The sequence below is a fragment of the Nannizzia gypsea genome, genomic scaffold, assembly GCF_000150975.2.
Source record: "Nannizzia gypsea CBS 118893 supercont1.3 genomic scaffold, whole genome shotgun sequence".
Lineage (NCBI taxonomy): Eukaryota > Fungi > Ascomycota > Eurotiomycetes > Onygenales > Arthrodermataceae > Nannizzia > Nannizzia gypsea.
The window spans coordinates 154,988-176,255 of record NW_003345199.1 but is presented as its reverse complement, the minus strand read 5'-3'; the positions used below and the strand labels follow the sequence as shown (position 1 = coordinate 176,255).

Below are 21,268 nucleotides of genomic sequence, written 5' to 3'. Positions count from 1 at the left end.
GGACAGCAGTACGGAGTGCGCATGGGAGAGAATGACGAATTCAATTGAGCCTAACGGCAGCGGCCAGCTTCGAAGTCGTGAGATATAAAGTCCTCGCTCAACGCCCCTGATAGCTACACCTTCACACACCAAGTTCACAATTATAATTGACCATTGGAATATCAGCTGGTTGAACATGTTTACCCGACTGTTGACGTACGGCTTGATGGCCGCATGCACTCTCCATGGAGTCTTCGCCTCTCAAGAACTTCCGATTCTCGATTTGCCTTATGGAAGGTGGCGAGCAGCTCAGTACGATGAAGCCGCAGATGTAAGAGACATGAAGCCCATAGCACGGGAGATACATTATGCTTATATTCTAGTCTAGGTCTACACATTCCGCAACATTCGCTATGCGGTTCCACCTACCGGTCCATTGCGTTGGGCAAGGCCAGTAAGACCAAGGGTTCGAGAGCCTGATATCCAGGACGGTTCTTACGGCCCACCCTGCATTCCTGGGCCCGATGCCCCTGGGTTTGAGACCCCGTGGTACGGGGAACAGCAAAAGATTTCTCGTGAAGGTTTGCCTTACATTTTTTGAGTACTCCTTGACCTTCGAGCCGTTTCTGATGTACGTAGATTGCCTATTTCTTGACGCCTATGTTCCTGGGAAAGTACTGAGGAACCGTGAGCATGAAAAGCTACCTGTCATTGTTTGGATATATGGTGGAGGGTACGTCATTATCTCTTTTTCAGCTAACTATAGGTTACCTGTGCTAATGACCGTAAAAAGCTACTCGATCGGCTCCAAAGATCAAACAATTGAAGAAGGAATCTATGACGGTACTAGCCTTGTACAGCATGCTGCTGGAAATGCCATTGTCATCACCTTCAATTACCGAGTAAGGACAATCTTTCTCGCTCCAGGATCATGGATTCCAAAATACTAACACTCTGAGAAGCTGAGTGTATTCGGCTGGTTAGCTGGAACCACGATGGAAAATGAAGGATTACCAAATGCCGGTCTGCACGACCAGCGTGCCGTTTTTGAATGGGTTAGGGACTATGTCCATCTACTAGGCGGAAACAGGGACAAAGTCAGCGCCTGGGGAGAGTCTGCAGGCGGGGGCTCTATACTAAGCCATATTACCGCCAACCAGGGCATCGTTGACCCTCTCTTTCAACGTGCCGTTGTCTTGAGCCCCGGCCTTAGCTTCCCTATCGACCGCAAAGGAATGGTCGAGGATCAGTTCCAGAACTTCTCTTCACGAGCGGGCTGTGCTGGGCAAGGGCTGTCGTGCCTGCGAGCAGCCAATGTTTCGCAATTGATTCAGGCTAGCTATAAGGGTCTAGGCTCGGTAGGGCCAGCGCCAGACGGACGTGTGCTTAAGCATGTATTCTCAGTGGACATAGCTAGAGGTGAGAGATCTCCATACAGTTCTAATAATGTGTACTGACGATCTTTCCACGTTCTAGGAAATTACTGGAGACATCTTGACTCGCTCATTATCTCCCATGTTTATAATGAGGGTGGCCCCTTTGTGACCAATTATAAGACTCTAGAGTCCCTTTCTGATCTACTTAAGTCACTTTTCCCAACGTACGCTACCAAAGCGATCTCTACTCTTGAGGACTACTACCACCTGAAGAACGCGTCCAATGAATCCGTGACTACTATTGGCTCAAAAATGGTCCGTGACGCTATATTCACTTGCAACATACGTGATATAGTCCGGAAATATCCAAAGAAGTCTTATCTCATGCAGTACTCTCCCAAAGCAGCGACCCATGGCCAAGATGTTGTGGCCGTCTGGTATTCCCCTAAGCTATGGAACGTTTCTATCCCTCTATTTAGCGGGTACCAGTCCTACCTTCTCAGTCATGCTATCACTGGCAACCCTAACTCCCTGCGAGATCGTGATATCGATCCACCAACCATTCCCTGGCCGAAAGTTGGTGACACTAATGCCGAGAAGCTTGAGAACACCTTAGACGTGGTGGACACAGGATATCGCCTCATAGCTGATGATCAAGTCTTGAAGAGCACCTGTGATGTCTGGCAAAGGGTCCTTCTAGACGTTACCAAACAAGGGGGCTATCTAGAGGCTTGAAGTTGAACGTGTAACTAGATAACTACGTCGTTTGGACATTATCTTCCATGTTCATGTTACTTACCTAGTCCGTTCGCTTATTATTATTCCCAATACACAAATCTGCTATTCAGCGGAGTAAAAAACCCCTTTCTATACCAACCACCTATCATTCATCTCCTTTGCTATTCTGCATTCTTAGTGATGGATCGCCCATAGCGGAATCGTGGATAATTATCCTACCATGACACTAAGAAAACTTAGTAATAGTACAGCTCTATTACCAAAATTTGGTAATAGTAACGTTACTGTTACCAAATTTTAGTAACGCAACTGTACTATTACTAAGTCTTAGTCGTATTACAGTAGAAAAATCGTGCATGATTCCCGTATGGGCCCCTAAACGAAACATGTGACCTGTTCTTGGCCCAGCCTGAGCAGCGAAGAAATGAAAAATGTTTGAACTCATCGATTTTTTTCACCGTCGCTTCGTTTCTCACTTCGGCAAGATATCAGTGGTAGGGCCGAAGTAATAGGATATAACTAACTAGGACTCTCGGACAGATGTCCCTCGTGCGTTGCTTTACTGCCGCTGAAACAATAGCTAAAAAAGGTCATGGAACAGCGACATCCAGACCTATATGGCGCCCTCGGGCCAGGAAGCAGGAGAGAGGATTCCTACTTTCAACAACAGTTGGTTGCATAAGATACGCCGTGATAGACATAGCTATTTAAGGGTTTCAGCACTTGGAAGTCCCTTCAGTCAAGTCGACAACTTAAGCTTGTGGGGGTAATGGCGCCGGCCGTTAAAAAACCCAACTCTTACCTGGGACGCCTGCAAGAGATTACATGCAGCTAAGGATAAGAATATTGAAGGTAAAGTGGCATCCTTATATACCGGACTTGTTTGGCTCTTTCCAAACACCCTCAAGAAATAGCTAGGATGCCTCCGTAGAGCACCATAGACGAGGGAAAGAAGGACAATAAACTACGCCATCCGGCTAAAACCACCACCCCATGAACTCGACAGGTGGTACCCGACACTATGATACCCAGATACCAAATAGGAGGTTGTTTTCTGGGCTCAATATCCTACCGCTGGGTTTGATGAAGATCATGCTCGGAAAGTTCGAATTTTGTTGTATTGACGTTTATCTTATTGCTATCTTGGTTTGCCCCGTATTCCCAAAGTTCTGCATTGTTTCCCTCGCTTTTTGAGACCAAACAAAGGGCACAATTGGTCCTCATAATGGTATAAAAGCGACTGAATTTCTATGTGGCTTAGCATCGGAGAATAATAGATCAGTCTGGATGGCTGCTCTTCCCCTTTATCCCAAGTTGCCGCCAGTTTGCCCATATTTCGGCTCACTGGCTTTCGTTGTCAGTCCATTGTTGATCTCTGCTCAACAATGACTATGTGCCTACTACTGTGAGGGACTGAAGGGGCCTACCTTCGACACATACCTTCTCTGCCTTGTATTTTCGACCTATTTAATCTCTGATCTTTCGCTGCTTATGAGGCTCTTGGATATATTCAAAACCATTGTTATGACATAAGTGACGTCCACTTCCATCCCACGTTCGATTTTCAGTATCCTCTAATACAATTCAAACGTCATGCCTGGGCTGGGTTCTCCCAACGCTGACTACCCGGAAGTGAACGAATACTTCCCCGATTTTGGTTTCGAGAAACTCGCTATTCCACCACCAGGCTATGAATTGTATCGTTTCCCGGACACCACACATTTACGCAACCGTGCTCTTGACATAGACACGCTCAAGAAGCTGGTAAACCATCATACATGGGGTTTCTCACTCCCCACAAAAAAGCCTGAAAAGCAAGAAGGGAAAAAGAAGAAAAAGGAACAAGAGAAGAAAAGCAAACCCGGGAAACCACAGAAGCCCCAGATACCACGGAAAACGAAAGAAGATTTACTTCAGGTTTTAAAGCGAATTTCATACAACCAGGATCCCCGGCTTCGTAGCGATTGGCATCATTTTGTCAGCCGAGACTGTGACGCTGGGCCCAGACTTTTACGCCCATCGTACAACCCGCCATTGTTTAGTAGAAGGATGCCCAGGGGAGACCCGAACTGGGAGTTTGCACTTCCGCCCGAAACACCACAGGTTCCTCCTCAATGGTCAACGCCCCCTAGAGACCCTGTCTTTCATAGACATCATCCCGGTACAAACTTTCCTTCTCGCCCGAGCTATATGCCCGCTCAATTCAACATGATGGCTCAAAGCCCGACTAGATTAAGACAAAGCCCAGGGTATGGTGTCCCAAACGGTTTCCCTAACCCTGGACGAGCAGGCAAACAATGGGGTGATGAATACTACCAGAGATATCAAACACCAAGTCATAATCGGATAGACGGCGCACCACAATTTATGCCAGGTCAAACTGGTAGTCCACCCAGATGGAGCACCTCGCATAGCGCTTACGGCCTTTTGAACAATCATTCTCCCAAGCAAACTCCGCTAGCACAGCTTCACTACACCAAACCCTCTATAACTGGCCCAATCATAGGGGCAACAACGCTATCATTTCTAAGACTAAGGGTATCCGAGGACCAAACCCGACTCTCCTTCGATGCTGGTGGAGAGTTATATCCCCTCAGATGCCGTGGCCCTATGTCCTGTAATGGGAGTTCGGATATATTCGACTGCATTATTGTTTCAGGGCTGTTGACCAACGCTGGATCCACTACAGTCGATAAGAGAGCCAGCCGTGAACGACTGGCAGTATTAACTCCACCTGAGAAGGCGTTTATAAGTGCTATGGGCGATTGTTTAAACAGTCAGTTATCCGATGAGGTAGTTTCAACAGTTAAAGAGAGGCTGTGGGATGTCTATGCCCAGCACTACAAACTAGATCCTCACTCGGTTGGTAGATTAGTGATGGACCCAGCCAATATCTGGACAGCTCTCACCAAGTCTTTCCGACAATTTCATCTCTGTTATACCGACCATCAACAGCCTTGTGGTCACCACGGTGGATCAGTAAACAGTGTACTACATCGAGAATGTGTTGCCAGTCTGTGTTATCAACTAAATGATAATGACGGTGTAGACCTTTCTGTTCTCTTGCAGCGCGTCTTCCAAGGTGGTACAATCATTACTTGTGCTCAATGTGATAATTCATGCTCAAGAAATTATCACCGGACATTTGAATCCGCCCCTCTTCGTCTTGTTATTCGGCCCCATCAGCAAACAAAGATCCGCAACTCTTGCTCTCCCGCGATAACAGTACGGCTAACCAGAACTACCGGCGAGGTAGTAAACGAACAGTATAAGTTCATTGGAGGCATACATGAGATGCGGAACAACGGTGACACGCGTCACAGATTGCGATGGGTTGACAAAGACCAGGAAGCTAATGGCGATCGGCGGACACAAATCTATGACGCAGGGCAGATATCGGGCATGATTCCGGGAGGTATAAAGCCGCAAGATCAATGTGAGATTGCACCAAGCTCATGGTGGGTTGATGGCTTTCCGGTACTACTATTTTTCGAAAACATTATACACCCACCAAAAGAAACATTAGCTCCTCCGTCGAGGGCCTCACAGCCATCCCAGTATCCTAACCTTTCTCCAGGACATCCTAGCAATGGAACTATAATCTCCATTCGCGAATCAAAGAACAACGGCGATTCTCCTAGTAACAAAACACTCTCGCCGTCGAAGGAGAAGCAGCCAAAGCCGCCTGTCCATGCAATAGGGATAGGGGCACTGGATAGACGAAAGACTCTCGTCTCTTCAGCTCGACGAAAACCTAAGCCTACTAGCCGACCAAAGAAGAGAGATCAATTTGAAACCGATCCAGCTGCATCTAACCTCGTTGTAGCCCCCTACAACGCTAACGATGAAGGTTCACCACTTTCAATCCGGGGTTCGGCTACTACTCCTACAGTGGAGGCATCTATCTGCCCTGATAGTTCATCGTCAGTTCATGCTGGTACATCCACTAACGGTAACACGAATTCAACTGTTGGACCAACCCCTAGGATAGCTACGATAACTTATATGCACCCAAACTATAGGCCGGGTGCGGTTCCAGACGGGTACCACCAGGTTAACGCCCATCAAGATATCCCTAATATCCCTAATGCAGTGATACCCGCGTTCAATGCTTCTGCTGTCCAGCTTACTCCCAATGTTCATGGGTCAGGTCCAGAGCTAGCTGGAAGCTACCAAGCTAACACATATGAACCGGTTCACGATCCGTGTTCGGAAGTAACTACATTCGATATCGCCAACATTCAACACCTGGCAAACTATGTGTCTAGTTCAGGGACTCCAAGCAATGACCGAACCACTACCCACCAAGGCGTGAACAGTCCGATCATTGTTGACACACCCCCTGAGCAGAACCCAACGGAAGCCGGAAACCCACATATTGCTTCTAGTGCCGAAGGACAACCCAATTTTCTCACGATAAACCCCCATGACTTACTCTTCGACCCTGCGATTACTGCTGATGATGTAGGACTACGCCCGGAGGTACCTGTCGAAGCACAGGTGGCAGAAGACGGTAATGCAGATACAACTTTAATAGAAGGACTCGTTCAGGGAGACCTTGGGACAGCTAACCTGCCGTTTGATGACTTCATACACCACAATGATAGCCTGTACTCTTCTAACCTAGCGCTTCCATATGCAGATTCACCCATACATCCACTTCCGCCTTCAGACAATTTCCTTGACTTCTCAGGCCAGGTCAACAGTATCGGACCAGGGCAATGTACAGCAGCAAACATGGAGACTGCCTTAGCGGACAATGAATGGCTGGCCCAGTGGGGTATCACCAGCACGAGTACGGGTGCATGCGAGACAAGCCTAACCGAAGATACAGCCCCAGAGCCCTCGACGGGAACTGATGCCGCTGGCAGCAATAGTCTGAAGAGGAAGAGAGATGAGTCCGAGAGTGAACAGTAGGTTGTCACTCCTTTCACGAAATAAATGAGGAGTGCTACAATAGGTTTGATATTGATTCATAGATAGATATCGAAACTGTACATACGGAGTACGTGGATGTACAAAACAGATAGATCTCAAGCGTCAACAAATTCACATGCATTCGATAACTGGTTATACGAACTTGGCGGCCAACTTTGCATCCCGTGTCCAAGTGTTAGTTATTTATCACACTTCTTTAATTCGATTTGAAATGGATAGTAGTTGTATAAAGAGAGCCGGTTGGGAGAGGCTGGGAGAGGCTGCAAGGACTTTTTTCTCATTACTAGTAAACTTCTATATACACATACCGACCGTGTCTAACATCTACCGCTCTAGTTGTCGAACTTTCTATACTCAACCTTTCTCTAAACAAACCAAACATGAACTCCAGAGAACCAAGAAGGAAGACTAAGACTATGAAGGAGACAAAGAGAAGGCAAGACACTAGAGATGGGCCCTGGGAGCCTGGTCTGGAGCGGTTGGCCGGTCACTCTTCTTGGGCGCAGAGATATATCCGCCACGGACGTTGTCAGTGTTGATGACCTCGCCCTGCGCATTTCGCTTGATGCCCAGCTCCATCAGCTTGTGGAAGGCCTTGGAGAAGTGGTCGAAGAAGAGCTCCTTGTCCTCGGCGTACTTGTCCACCCACATCGCGAACTCTGGGTCCGAGAGCAGGGCCATGTCCGTTGGCAGCATCATGAGCGGCTCCTCGCGCTCCTCCTCCGGCACGTCCTCGTCGACGTAGTTGAACTGCTTCGTCCCGTTTGAGAGTGTGCGAGGCTTCCAATCGAGCTTCTTAAGCAGCCGGAAGTACTGGTTTGAGAAGCGGATAGGGTTGTTAACCCAGGGACCTTCGAAGCCGCTGCGGTCCATGTGTGTGCGGCCGAGGTTGTGTGCGCCGGAGAGGGCTACGATCTCCTGGTCGTTGAAGCCCATGCGGTAGAAGATGTGTCGGATGTGGTCGCTGCCCTTGGTGGCATCGGGAAGACGGCCGCGAGGAGGTACCTTGGAGTCATCGACGAAGTCTGTCCGGCCGGGCAGCCAGCTTATCTCGGGGCCACCCATCTCCTTGATGGCGACGACGCCGGCGAGCGTCCAGAGGTCGGAGTATGTGATCCAGGGGTGTTTGGCCTTGATGGGCTCGAGGAATGCGCGGCCATGCTGCAGGCCGGCGTTGGCTGGGTCGCCTCCCTCGGCCTCATAGCGCATGCCGGCGCCATTGGAGCCTCCCGTGTCGCTCTTAACGTCGTATGTACCTGCGGAATGCCTGGAAGATGTCAGTCAAATGTGAAAACAGGCTGAAAAGGGAGCCAAACGGATGCCAAAGATACAAGGACTTACCATGCGAGTCGAACAAAAACAGGGCCTGCGCTTCCATCATCATACCCAGGCTGCTTCATCTGGGCAATGATATCACGCCTGACAGCGGCGAAGTCCCCCTTATTACTCATTTCGTCGGTTATATGGAATATTGAGGCACGAGAAAGCTGGATGAGTTGTAAATTGCTGGTCCAAGGGAGAGAAACGGTTACGCCAGAAACAAAAGGAAGATATCTTGCTATCAAAGACGAAAAAAGCCCTTCCGATTCCTATTTATACGCCCAGGACAGACAAGATTCACATGGCATGGGTTCTACGGGCAAGCCTATAGCTTTTACGGGGTTGATTGGAATAAATAATTCAACCTGGTTCCACCATCTCTTCCTCTGCCTCCCGACGCTTGCTGTTTTGCCTTCTGGGGCGCCGGCTGGTTCGAGATGCCGAGGTAAGGCTCTTTTACTTTTCTGCACCAACCAGCATCTTCCATTTATCAACTACCAGCAGCTTTTCCTTCTCGCCGATGTTTCTCTCCTTTCTTTCGTCTTCCATCTCTTCTTCTTCTTCTTCTTCTTCTTCTTCTTCTTCTTCATTCGTCTTCCTCCTAGAAGCGGATCTCATTCTCGGTGTCATGTGACAGTCCTCCAACCTTGGTTCCAACAGGCCGTCGACTAGATAACTAAATGGCTATGCAGAATTGTCCTTCTGTAGCTGCTCAATCTTCGCATTCATCTGCGTGATTGTCTCTATCGCGCACTTGGTCAGCTCCTCGATGTCCCTGCGGTGTTGTTTCTCCATCAGCGCGATCTGCGACCCTTGCATCTCCAGCTCCCTCATCAGACTTTTCTTCTGGCTGCGTTCGAGGCCCAGGATGCTGTCGATGAAGTTATAGATTGGGATGGTCTGGCTGTTGGTTAGGTTGCCGGCTTCAGCTTGTTTGGCGATATATATTATCGACGCTGCCATGTCGTTCGCCACGGCAAGGATACGGGCTGTCTGTTCGGCCGGGGACATGCTCTCCAGCCCGGTGAGGCTCAGGGCGCCGCCGCTGCTGCCGTAGCTGCGAGGAGGCTTGTATTTCTCAAACATCGCGCCCAATTGTCAAGTAAAACCGTAAGTTGATTCTGGGTGCTGAGTAGACAGACATAGCAACGGCTTGGGAGAAGCCATGGGCTGTTTATACCTTGTATAGCGGGACATTTGCCTTTGTCCGGCTTCTCTCCCAAACCGGCATCCATCTCATCTCATCTCCCAACCAGACAGCCTTGTCTCCCCATAAACCGTAGACAATCCCGTCTTTATGTCTCCTATTACTGTTGCTTCTCTTTTTCTTCATCACAAACGACAAAGACGGGATTATGTAATTAATATCACGTGTTCATATGTCATTTGTTTAAACTTTCGATCTTATCTTATTTAGCGATGACATAATCAATCTGATAAGAATGTTTGTCTTGTTTGCTTTTGCGGCTCAAAGAAAGAGAAAAAACGCCAGAAAAAGAAGAAAAAGCGAACAATAAAATCGTCATATGTTGAAGAAGACGGATCGTTTGAACATCACATTATCTAATAAAGAACAACTGTTAGGGAAGATATCATAAAGAAACAGGACAATCATCAACAAGACGGACAAGAAGACAAACAACGATGGGTCGTATTGAAGAGCTCCCGGATGATTTCGATGAGTCTCTAGACCTCAACAAGGCGCCCGTCTTCACCCCGCCGCCTACCGCAAAAGAGCCATCCTTCCTCCCATCAGGCGAAACTCCCTTTGGGATAAAGAAAGATGTCTTCCCTAAGGGAAGTGAGGCTTTTCCAGCTATGCCACCAGCAATGGAGTCTGTCAGGTCTCATACCGCAGACGAGATAATAGAGCTCATGAACCAGACCCCGCTCTTTATGACAGACGCCGAGAAGGCACTACAGGCTGGTTTGTAATCCTATCAAAAGCAAGCAAATCCAAGAAATGAAACAGGAATCAAATACTTACTGATTACATTGGTCAACAGAAGGTGATAATCCATATCTGGACGCTATCCGAGCACTGCAAAACGAAGGCACACGGGCGGACAACGCGCAACGGTTCCGCGAAAATGGAAACGATTTTGCGAAAATGAAGCGATGGAAGGATGCAAAGGAGTGCTATACCAAGGGGATATCTATTTTGACCATGAAAGATAATAGCTGGGAGGAGCCCGAAGATCCCAAAGAAGAAGCGCGAAGGTTGCGTGAAATCGAAGAGGCTTGCTACATCAATAGAGCATTATGCAACTTGGAACTGAGTACCACTGCACCGATCGAACCCGATAATAAGAAGACTGAAACTGACGAAGTCAAACAGAAAATTACAGATCCACCACTTTAGACTGCGCGTCTACGTTAAAACTCAACCCGAAGAATATCAAAGCGTTCTACCGCTCAGCTTCTGCCCTCCTTGCTCTCGATAAAGTTGTGGAGGCGGATGATGCGTGTGTGAGAGGCCTCCACCATGATAAGAAAAACCAGCCTCTGCAAGCCCTTTCAAAGAAGATAGAAGCGAGAAAGGCGGAATTGGATAAGATCGCGGCGCGGAAGAGAAAGGAACAAGAGCGAGAAGAGAAGATCCGACTCACGCTCAGCACAGCTCTAGCAGCACGCGAGATTTCCGTTAGGGAAACCGCCCAGCCACCAGACATGGAGGATGCAGCCATGAAACTCTCGCCTGATCCTTTATCGCCAGAGAGCACCCTTGTCTTTCCCTGCGTTTTGCTCTACCCCATGCACGCGCAGTCCGACTTTATCAAAGAGTTTGCCGAGACAGACAACATCGCCCAACACCTTGAGTACATCTTCCCACTCCCCTGGGACACCACTCATGAATATAACATCAGCTCCGTGGACTGTTACATGGAGACTGCTGCAGGCGGGATGATCAAGCCTGGAAAGAAAGTTTCGCTGCTCGCTATTTTGGGCGGAGGAAAAGTCGAGGTCGTTGATGGTCTGGTGCGGATCAATGTCGTACCTACTAAGATGGCAGCTAAATGGATTGCGGAAATGAAGACGCGGAAAAATGCCTCGTGATGGACCGACGGATACATAGCGGAAAAATTACCTCTGTTGCTCGTTGGGATTTTCCGCGCTGCTACAGCCTCCTGGACCAATGTCGCATACCTACCATATAAGCTTGTAATGGGGCGTCGCTGGGGTCATGCATGACAAGCATATATATGTTACTTGGATGAATGAAGACATTGCCATATTACAACGGGACTGAGCATGTTTTCCTCAGAGGTAGCAGATTGGACTACCGGAGATATATCAAATATGCTTCCACGCATCTAGATTCGTGGGGTTCATAAGTGAATGCAAAGAAGAGAAGAAAGAACAAGACAAACCAAAGCTCGGCCTCTAGGCGATGATTTTCATAACAGCTCGAAGGGCGTATTCGACTCGCACAAGCCAGTTCCACAAGGAAAACCCGTCCCACCACTTTATATGTATGTTTATACAAAACAGGAGACCAAGGAAATAGAAAAATCGACACCAGATATATATGCCCATGTTCCAAAACTGAATGGGATAAAAGAAAAAAGAAATATGCATACTCTAGCGCCTCCAATGATCCTAATCCTGGATATGAAAGAAGTAGAAATATCAAGATATAAGGGTATAGTAAAATGAACTGACAACCAGGTTAAAAAAAATCCTTAAGGGCAAGCCTCAGGGTTGGTACGGTAAGTCAGTGAGCAAAAAGTCCCAAGGTCCATCAAAACTCATATCGAGAGGAATTGGGTTGCTATAGAAGCAATTAAGTAGTTCCAGGTCTCCGTTTGGGCTGATGCTGGTGTTTGGCAGGTGTTGGCTAATATCGGGATTCGTGAGAGCCTGGGTATTATTGGTGTTTACCAGGATTGAATTGGCAGGGATAGGATGTGGGATATAGGCTTTCGATTGCACCCTTGAGGGATCAAACTCGGAGAATGGTGGGTTGGGAACTGTGTATTGAGTTCCTTGAGGCACGTCACTTACTTCTGCCGCTGACTGGTTAACTTGATTGTAGGTGTAGGATGTCGGAGTGTTGGTGCCGTATGTGTTCGCGTTGGGAGTGGTCACACTCGCCCTAGGATTAGCCGAGCTAGGGGTAGCATGTCCATCTTCATTGAGAACGTAGCCGATTTCGCACCGCTTCAGGTATTTCCGTGTGGTTTGCTCGCCACCAAAGACTACCGATATTTCTGGTACAAGGGACTCCGCTTCAACAGGCTCCCTTTGTTGGCGACGATCATACATATCCAACATTTTAATCAGAGTATTCCTGCCGTTTACAGCAATCGAAGCATCCTCCGTACACAGTTCTAAATCAGATATCACCATTTCAATAAGAGGGCGAATATTATCTGCCGGGAAGGAACGTTCAACAAGCAGAAAACCTGCCAGTGCCACAGCAGCGGAAAATATCTGGTATGATTGCACAGATAGCTTATGCGATTTGCGAAACTCCTCCACGTCTGGGTTACGCATGCTTTGGTAAACAGCCAAAACCTCATTGGCAGCTTTGGCACAGACAGCCCACGAGTCACCAGCGCGTGTGTGAATAAAGGGACGGTTCATGCGTATGCGCTGCATGCAAATGCAGCTATGGAGCAGGTGGAATTGCCACACTATGTAATCCTGGTGCTCAGGGAGGTTCGCACATTCACCATTCTCATCGAGCTGGAAGTACCACGGGAAGTTACGGGTGAGATTTGCGAGCTCTGTATCAACTGATCGTACATACTCGTAAGACGACAGATATTCAAAACCGCTATCGAAGAGTTTGCGCATGATCAAAAATACTTCTGCTCGGAGAATACTTGCACTGGTTTCTGTTGGTTCATCAATTGGCCGTCCTTCAGTGAACGAGTCGGTAATATCCACATCATTACAGTTCGCGGGTAATGGGATTTTTGGGGCGGGACAATGAATGAGTGGTGTCCGACTCATACACATTGATTGGAAGCTGTTGCTGTTAGCTCCCATCCATGCATCAATATTGAAATGATTGTCTAGGAATTCACATACGTATCGCAGCAAAACAGCTCCCACCAGATACGCCGTCGCTTTTCTGTTTCGAGAGGGCTATATCCCGAAACATCCCTATCCAAGTTCAACGCTTGTCCGTTCCGAACCGCCTGTCCGAGTGCTCTATTATATAACATCAGTGAAAAGACCATAGAACAGCGGGATTGTGCATAAACTTACGAGTTCAGAGCCTCAACATTCTTGGTAGATAACCAATATAGCTGCGTCACGAGGAATGTTTCTAATTGCGTTAAACAAGGCCGTGATTCATAATGACCGGCACTTAGTGCCTGCCTAGAAGCCCAATGCCATAGATGAGCCTTTTTGCGTATTGTGTCGGGATCCAGCCCGACGGCTTTTACATCAGGGAACGGAATGAAAACGGCACTGGTGGAGAGGATCGAGTATAGAAATGACAGCCAGATTATATCAGTATCTTTGATATCCTTATTCCAAAAGGCAGCATAGTCTTCTCGAAACGATGGAGCGTGTACGGAGTGGTAAACGTAGTTGAGCTCGTTGATATAGTAATTGACAATAAGGTCGCATTGGTGGCGCAAGGGGAGCATGGAAACGAGCTGTGCGCACCAAAAGATGGTAACCTCATTTTCGTCCACGGGCCGTTGAAATTGTTCAGCCAGCAGGAGTGGTATGAATGGCGGGAGAGTTGAGACTCCAAGGATATTCTGCGGCAGGCTAGCCAAGCTTTGAGCCAGCGGAGTTTCCAATAATGTATTCCGAGCACTCTTAGATACGATAGTTTCTATACGGTCTGGTTCGCGGGTGTGAGGTATATATGGTTGTTGAGGTTTGCTTTGTAAAGGTGTAGCAGATGCCACTTGGGTATGGAGCGGTTGAAAAGAGAGCGATGCAGGTACTGGCGCGGGCGCAGGCGCGGGCACTGGTGCATGCGCGGTCACGGAGGTATGGTCTGGAGGAACATGGCCCTGTGAATGTAGGGGCACGCTGCCTCTCATGACAGAGGAAGGCGGCGGATTGAGACGACATTGCTCCTCTCTCCGGTAACGGATACACGAATGGCACGGGACATGGCGGTTGCACTTCAGCTTGTGCCTTCGGCATGGCAGACAGCTGAGCGCGCGACGCTTGGCCGGCGTCTTCTTCAGTTTTTTGACACCAGGATTAACAGGTTCGAGAGCGTCGTCCGAAGGCTCAGCGTCGGTTGCAGGAAACGCTGGAAGCAAGCTGCATTGCATATCACTCGATTTGTCAGTTGGCAAAAAAGGTACGACGAACGGGTAGTCAATAAGGCAAGGCTTCTTTTCTTGGGGAGAACTCACTTCTGCGATGGCTTCCCCATCATCTATGGCGTGGTTCCATGCGCGAAATCGTATGATCAACGCTGTCCATGACCAACAAGCAGCTCCGGGTGGACTCTGCGCCTCGTCTTTCGAGAGTGGGAGAGACCGATGGACCGACGGGATGCCAGAAGGGTTCAACAGGCCCTGCTGACTGATCAAGGGTTGTGAGATTGACCCTAGACGATCTCGTATTCGTCTCTGCTTAAGAAGACACCAAAGGACATGGCCGCTAATGTAGTTATCTCCCGTCGTCCCCTTTTATGCTTTTCTTTCTGTCGCTTTTCCTTCGATCGGCTCGGGACGATTATTCGCTTCTGCGCTTCTAGTCTCGCCACCCTCGCTCGCTCGCTCGCTGGCTGGCGCAGGGAGCTGGAGCCCTGGAGGCAAATATATCACGTGAGACGTACACCAATCTGTGGCTTGTCAGCCAGCCTTGTACAAGGGTTCGTCGGTGTGATGGCCTTTCTCAGCTACCCGCTTTTTGCGGCCTCGTTTGCGCTGGTCGCTGCGTGCTGCCTTTGCTTTTCGCCTGGACGATGCGAAGTTGTGAAGCTGTTCGTTTGTTTGTTCGTTTGACGTCGAAGTAAAGAAGTAAAGAACTTCCCCTTTGGGAATGCTTAGTCAGAATGCTTAGTCACTGTTTCGTATTCGGTCCCAGTGGTTGGTGGAGAAAAAAGGAAGAAGAAGAACCAGGCGAGTTTGATATTCATGAAATCTTGACGCGTTTGACATTCGACCACGTTCCATGCTTCGCCGTTTTCGTCGTTCGTCGCCGCAGTCGCCGCAGTCGCCGGTGTTTTGGGAGGGAGCAATGAAGTGAGGGAGGGATTAGGGGGTGAGTGAGGGCGGCAACAAGGTTAAGGACCCTGCCTGCCTCCTGTTACAGCCCCTGTCCAGGGATCAAACGTAAACAGCGCGTACGGAGTAGACGGTACCTAGTTCGTGGAGTTCTCCGTTGGCCTGGCTAACTAGTTAACAGTACCTCCTCCTATAACTAAATCATCTAACAGCCTTTCCTTTCTTTCCTTTTTTGAGCGCTCCCAGGGCCAGTCGGCGACAAACGCCATATTGAAGTATGAGCTGCAAGAAAGCGAATATCTAACTATCGCTTTGTGCATGTGCCCGTTTTCGCCACTACTTGCCGGCCGTCCCTAATTACGTTCTTAAGTTACTATATATACGCTGCCGCGCCGGCGGCGCAAAGATCTCAGAAAGGCCAAGAGACACACTTCCATCGTGAGCTTTATTTCTCCCCGGTTTCTGCGAAGCGTTCCTCTAGTTGCACATTTTTCCCAGTCCGATCTCCTTCTCTGGCTGCCCCACGGTCGCCTCACTGGAGTGTTCTGTATTTTGTACGAAGGAGCATTTGTTGGCCGATCAGATAAAACGCACGAACGGCGGGGCAACGATAGAATTTTTCATCGGGCTTCGAGATCTGGAAAGGAAAACATGCATCAAACCACAAACCAATAAGCACGCTGCTCTGTTGGTTGTTTACAATCGGGCTGGCTCCCCCCATGCGTGGCTTTCTTTTTCTCCTTGTCCCTCTTATAGGCTGGCCAACGAGCTAAGACTTTGGCTGTTGGGGTTTCAAAGATGCTTTTTCGCTGCAAGATCTGATAAGATGGCCAAGACCAGCCTGGCCAGCTGCCCATTTTTAAGCTTAAAAACAAAGAAGAGCTTCTTCTTTCGACAGAAGACAAACCCGAACTTCCTTAGTCAGGTGCGTACCGATTTGATCTGTGGCACTCATAGAAGGCCCATATTTAGCTCAGCTCTTATTAGATACCGTACGGCCGGCAGTGGACCCCGGGCCAGGGTGTTTTGCAGAATTCACTCCTTACATCCGGTGGGAAAGGACCCTTGTTCAGCTACTAGCCACCAGACCACGGAGTAAGTCACTCGCTAGAGTCAACACCTAAGCATTGATGCTATCGTGTGAATTTATGTCAAGTAACTTATTATCCAGTTTTGCTTCACTAAAAAGCTTGTCTTAATAGCCAATTTGCTGCACATCCGAATTATGGATATACCTTGGGCAACACTCACGGATGGTACACCCCCATGTTATATACATCGTTTTCAAATTCTTGGTTTCCCTGATAAGTTATAGCAACAGGGTGAGCTTTGACGATGACACAAATATAAACAATATAATCGGACCCAAATAAGCGACGGCTCTCCCTGGCTTACTAGCAAATTTTAGAACTAGGCTTAAAGAGCCTTGAAACATCCCCATATCTTCAAATAATGGCGTAATACTTTTATTATGTAGATGGTGCATTCGGGATATTTCATGCTTTGACATTGTTAATGTCTAAAAGTAGATCACCGAAAGCACAGGCTTTACCCCTATTCAGCCGCTAGCTGACCATGATGACGTATGGCATCTATAGAACTAAAAACGACAGCATCTTGCCGAACGGTATGGTTTTATGTGGGCTAATCTCGTGGCGTATTTTTATCTTTAAAAAAACTATGTTGAATTTTTGTGAAGTATATAACAGGAATTTCCAGAACAACTTAATAGAGCAGCCCATCGTTAGACTCTGGTCAGTTTGCTTCAAAAATTTGGGCCTGCCAGTCGCTTTTGAAGGGAGTGGGTATAGAGAAATGCAGTCGCTGATGTGCGGAGTTAAAAGCCAATAACAACAACAATAATAAGAGTATACTAAAAAATATACCACTCCAACGTCTTCCGTCATCGACATCATAGGGTGATTTCCTCCTTTCTTCGCCTGATGTCAAGTTGTGCACTGGCGGACATATAAGCTCCACCCGGTAGTATGTAAGGGGTGGTATTGCTCTTCTCAGGCAGCTTAAAGTCGTACTTAAGCAAAATGTGGCAGAGGAGAATCTTGATTTCATCTGCGGCGAAGAATCGGCCAGGGCAGGCGTGGATGCCGTGTCCAAATCCAAGATGCTCTGGGCTGGTAGCGACCAGGTTGGCCATTCGATCCTTCTCGCGATCTCCTTTCATTTTGAGGAAACGGTATCCATCAAACTTGTTGGGCTCCGGGTACACAGACTCATCCCAGTGAACATGGCTAGATACAGATATGCTTGTTCCCTTGGGGACAACAAGACCATCCGAAAGAGTGACGTCTTGCGTTGCGTATCGCTTCATGGATACTAAGCGAAGCTGCGTTAGAGATATCATGGGATAACCCAAGGGAAGTAAAGGGAAAAGAGACATCGACTTACGGAGGCCGGCGGGCTTGAGCCTTTGACTCTCCTTGATCACACTATCCAACAGCTTCATCTGGTACAGGGCGGTAGTATCCAACTCACGGCTTCCAAGAACGCTGATTATCTCCTCCCGAAGGGGTTGTATGAGCTCTGGGTTGGCGCAGATGTCGTAGATAGCTTGAGTACAAAGGTCTGTGGTAGTATGTATGGATACAAAGGATAGACTGAGCTGGGCAATCGCGGCATCGAACGATCGGCCGCCGGCCTTCTCATCGAGCCACGCGATAGCGTCCTCATGCTGCTTTAGAGGCTTGCCTTGACGTCGGAGTTCATCGTTTTCCGCATGCCGTCCATCGATAACTGGTTGAATCAGTCGCCGGGCATCTGCGACCTGTTGACGTAGTCGCTGGCATGTAGGGAGGAACCACTGGACAATTGGGCGGACAGATGCTGGCCAAGTCGTAAGCTCGTTGATGGCAATGAACAGGTTGACTGTATATTCAGAGGTAATTCTCAGCCATTCCTCATTGCGGCAAAGTTCCTCTCCAAGGAAAACCCTGGATGACACCCGGGCCACAATCTTCACGATAGTCTCCTTGATGGGGATTTCATGCCATTCTAACCTCAGCAATATTAGTCTTTTGTCAATCGGCCGTTTAGAAAAGGGTTATCATTGCTTGTGTTAAATACCTTCGTCGTCAGTAAACTTATTACGAATAACTTCTCTTGCCTCGTTGGACACGGCCTGCTTCAGATGCACTATACATGGTCTATAATCAGCAAAGGGGGAGACGGTGTGATTCAACTATGGGCTCCATATCTCATGTCATACCTGGTAAACGCGAAAGCTTGCTTCGAATAGTCTCGGTCAATACCTGGTTCTTACCAGCTTCTTCGATGTGATGGAAGGTTGAGAGATGGGTAAGGAGGGTCTAAGCAGGAGGTTAGTCAGGACCAATCAACGTATGAGAAGGGGGAAAGGGATCTAAATGAGTAGCTACAGGAAGGATGGCTTTGGCGAAGTCGAGATGAGGGTCGCTCTTGAGTTCGTTGGCATAATCTGCTGAGAGAATGATATCCTTGCCAATGGCAGTGTCGATATGGAAGGCATTTTTATACTTGGAGGTACATCCACCGTCAGCTTTATTTAACTTGGAAAAACAACGAAAGCGTCGAACGATATTAAGGAGAAAGTATAATTCTGGCAGCAACTCACCTTGGCAAAGCCAGACAATAGCATCTGCTTCGGGTTGGACTTGTCAGCGTGCAAGGGGAATTTCGAATATCTCTGGCGATGGCTGACGAGTCGAGCAATGTATGAAACGACCAGCAGGACGACGAAGGAGAGGGCCAGGTCGACCCGATAGCCACTGCTGGCTTGGACGAGCGCTTCCAACATGGTGAATAATCAACAAACTATACGACAGTTCCGTTACAGAGAAGAAAGTTGCGTGGATGTACGGATCGAAACAGCAGCTGATGAAATGGCCCGGTGGAGGGAGTGAGCATGCTTTATATGATATTTATCATGGGCGTAATATAGATAGACGCTTCCCCCGGATAGGTACGTCGTATAGCTAAACGGGGATGTGCCACTTAGACAAGTTAGGTTAACGCTGAACTTGCATGTAGGTAATCCGTATAAATAAAGTACCATAGTCCGAATTCAAAAGGGGATCGGATGGTGCATCTCCCGCGCTCATGTCGGTGAAACGACCTAACTGAATCCATCAATCGCAAGAGCCTGTGCCGTGCTGTCCCGAATCGTTGCAACCACAAACTATTTTGCCTTTCATTTCATTTATATTATTATTGTATGTATATGATGTGATGGCCTCTTGGTTCCCCTGATGCTGACTGACTGGTCGTTCATAAATATAACCTAGTAATGGCTGCCAGCTCATTCGCTCGTCCATTGGCTTGTCGTAAAAACCAAGAACTTGCCCATGGAGGCAAAGTGCTAGGGGGTTGGCTCGCAATATGAGAGGTCAGCTGGCTGGCTTGGGTTGCTCGGATGGCGCTCGTTCCGGGAACCCATCATCAAGGCTTTTTTGGCTGCCCTCCACTCTGCATTGCAACTCTCTTGCAAGCGAGCCCCAAAAACCAACTAGTAACGGCACACCGGGCGGGAAAGGAGACCAGCGCCCTGGACTGGGTATGATAAACACCCCAGTCGATAGGTCGGCTACGGGTCTTTGGGCTCCCGTCGGCGCTCGCATGGGCTGCGTTGCATCGCGACAGGGCTCTTCAAGAATAACGCCACTCCGTAAAAGAAATGCATTGTCCCGGAGATGAAGAATGTGAGTTGGCATCAGAGTCATGATCAGAGCTATCGTTTCAACCTTCAAGGCCACCGAGCCACCAAGCAAATCATGACTTTGTTGTCAAAGAGGCGTTTGACACCGTGAATATATCCGTTTTTAGGCTTCTCCAGCCAGGAACCATGGTTCGGATTGTTGTTTGCGTCAGATCCTTCGTTTTATTCGTCGTGGTACATCATTCAAAGCATGGATCTGAAGCCAGGGAGAAATCTTCACGGAGCTTTGTTTCCAGCATCCGACTGCCAGCAAAAGATTTCGCGGTTTCGGTTGGCAGTAAACTCACTCAACAACCCATAGCCCTGTCCAAATCCTCGTATATGCTACTTTATGTCTTCATATCAACACTGGCTCCCTGGTCTTGGTCTTCCCACAGCCCACCGAGAGCCAACCAAGAGAGAGCACCGTAGTAACTAATCGAGAAAACGTCTTGGGCCATAAAGGAGGCAATAATCGAGTCATTATAGCTAACCAGGTGGTACCGACACCTCATCCGAACCATCCTCAGTACTGGTCCTTCGATCAAACACTCTCCCTGTCCCTGTCGCGATTAGCTAAGGTATAGCAAGCGGCTCTCACCGTTTCTTGGAGTGCGAAACGTCAAAGAATCGGGCGTCGTGATGTTTGACTGCATGGCTGCAGGAGATATATATATTTATGTGCATATTGGCCACTCCGACGAATAATCACGACCGGTTGTTCAGCGCGGGTATCAAGTTCCAGCATACTCTGCGATGTTAGTTGGCTGCAGTGTAACTCCGAGTTCGCACCCGTCGGGATGTATGGAGTAGGTATGTCTGAAGGACGATTCCCAGCTGGTCAAGGAGATGCGGAGGTAAATAACGCATTATTATATGCAGATTGATGGATTATAGACATGACTAGATTAATATGATAGCTGGGACAGACATATTTATATGAAAAGCAGAATATGCCAGCCGCACGATGGAATACCCCCTGGTCAGCCAGTTCAGCCCGATCCAACAGCTTTAGATAATGAAGATGTTGGATGTCCGGCCCCACGGGGCTAGGAATGTAACAAAACTTGCAT

General features: G+C 48.3%; 7 protein-coding genes across 7 annotated transcripts; 3 read left to right on the top strand and 4 right to left on the bottom strand.

The window, feature by feature from the left end:
• Positions 1-175: 175 nt before the first annotated feature.
• On the top strand, positions 176-2,090 carry MGYG_03494 (carboxylesterase; the record flags this gene model as incomplete). The annotated part of the gene is made up of 6 exons (XM_003173274.1): positions 176-310; positions 368-560; positions 619-712; positions 773-881; positions 942-1,398; positions 1,456-2,090. The coding sequence occupies 6 exons, from the start codon at positions 176-178 to the stop codon at positions 2,088-2,090; spliced, it is 1,623 nt and encodes a 540-aa protein (XP_003173322.1).
• Positions 2,091-3,686: 1,596 nt separating this feature from the next.
• Positions 3,687-7,010, top strand: MGYG_03493 (hypothetical protein; the record flags this gene model as incomplete). The annotated part of the gene is made up of 1 exon (XM_003173273.1): positions 3,687-7,010. One exon carries the CDS (start codon positions 3,687-3,689, stop codon positions 7,008-7,010), a length of 3,324 nt encoding a protein of 1,107 aa, XP_003173321.1.
• A 465-nt stretch (positions 7,011-7,475) lies between these two features.
• Positions 7,476-8,482, bottom strand: MGYG_03492 (hypothetical protein; the record flags this gene model as incomplete). The annotated part of the gene is made up of 2 exons (XM_003173272.1): positions 7,476-8,298; positions 8,373-8,482. 2 exons carry the CDS (start codon positions 8,480-8,482, stop codon positions 7,476-7,478), a joined length of 933 nt encoding a protein of 310 aa, XP_003173320.1.
• Positions 8,483-9,035: 553 nt separating this feature from the next.
• MGYG_03491 (hypothetical protein) lies at positions 9,036-9,437 on the bottom strand (the record flags this gene model as incomplete). The annotated part of the gene is made up of 1 exon (XM_003173271.1): positions 9,036-9,437. The coding sequence occupies one exon, from the start codon at positions 9,435-9,437 to the stop codon at positions 9,036-9,038; it is 402 nt and encodes a 133-aa protein (XP_003173319.1).
• Positions 9,438-9,995: 558 nt separating this feature from the next.
• MGYG_03490 (tetratricopeptide repeat domain-containing protein) lies at positions 9,996-11,408 on the top strand (the record flags this gene model as incomplete). The annotated part of the gene is made up of 3 exons (XM_003173270.1): positions 9,996-10,278; positions 10,358-10,630; positions 10,690-11,408. The coding sequence occupies 3 exons, from the start codon at positions 9,996-9,998 to the stop codon at positions 11,406-11,408; spliced, it is 1,275 nt and encodes a 424-aa protein (XP_003173318.1).
• Positions 11,409-12,047: 639 nt separating this feature from the next.
• Positions 12,048-14,709, bottom strand: MGYG_03489 (hypothetical protein; the record flags this gene model as incomplete). The annotated part of the gene is made up of 4 exons (XM_003173269.1): positions 12,048-13,326; positions 13,389-13,511; positions 13,569-14,594; positions 14,690-14,709. 4 exons carry the CDS (start codon positions 14,707-14,709, stop codon positions 12,048-12,050), a joined length of 2,448 nt encoding a protein of 815 aa, XP_003173317.1.
• A 2,711-nt stretch (positions 14,710-17,420) lies between these two features.
• Positions 17,421-19,298, bottom strand: MGYG_03488 (ent-kaurene oxidase; the record flags this gene model as incomplete). Its single annotated transcript, XM_003173268.1, has 6 exons — positions 17,421-17,842; positions 17,915-18,517; positions 18,590-18,658; positions 18,732-18,831; positions 18,901-19,017; positions 19,116-19,298. 6 exons carry the CDS (start codon positions 19,296-19,298, stop codon positions 17,421-17,423), a joined length of 1,494 nt encoding a protein of 497 aa, XP_003173316.1.
• Positions 19,299-21,268: the final 1,970 nt, after the last annotated feature.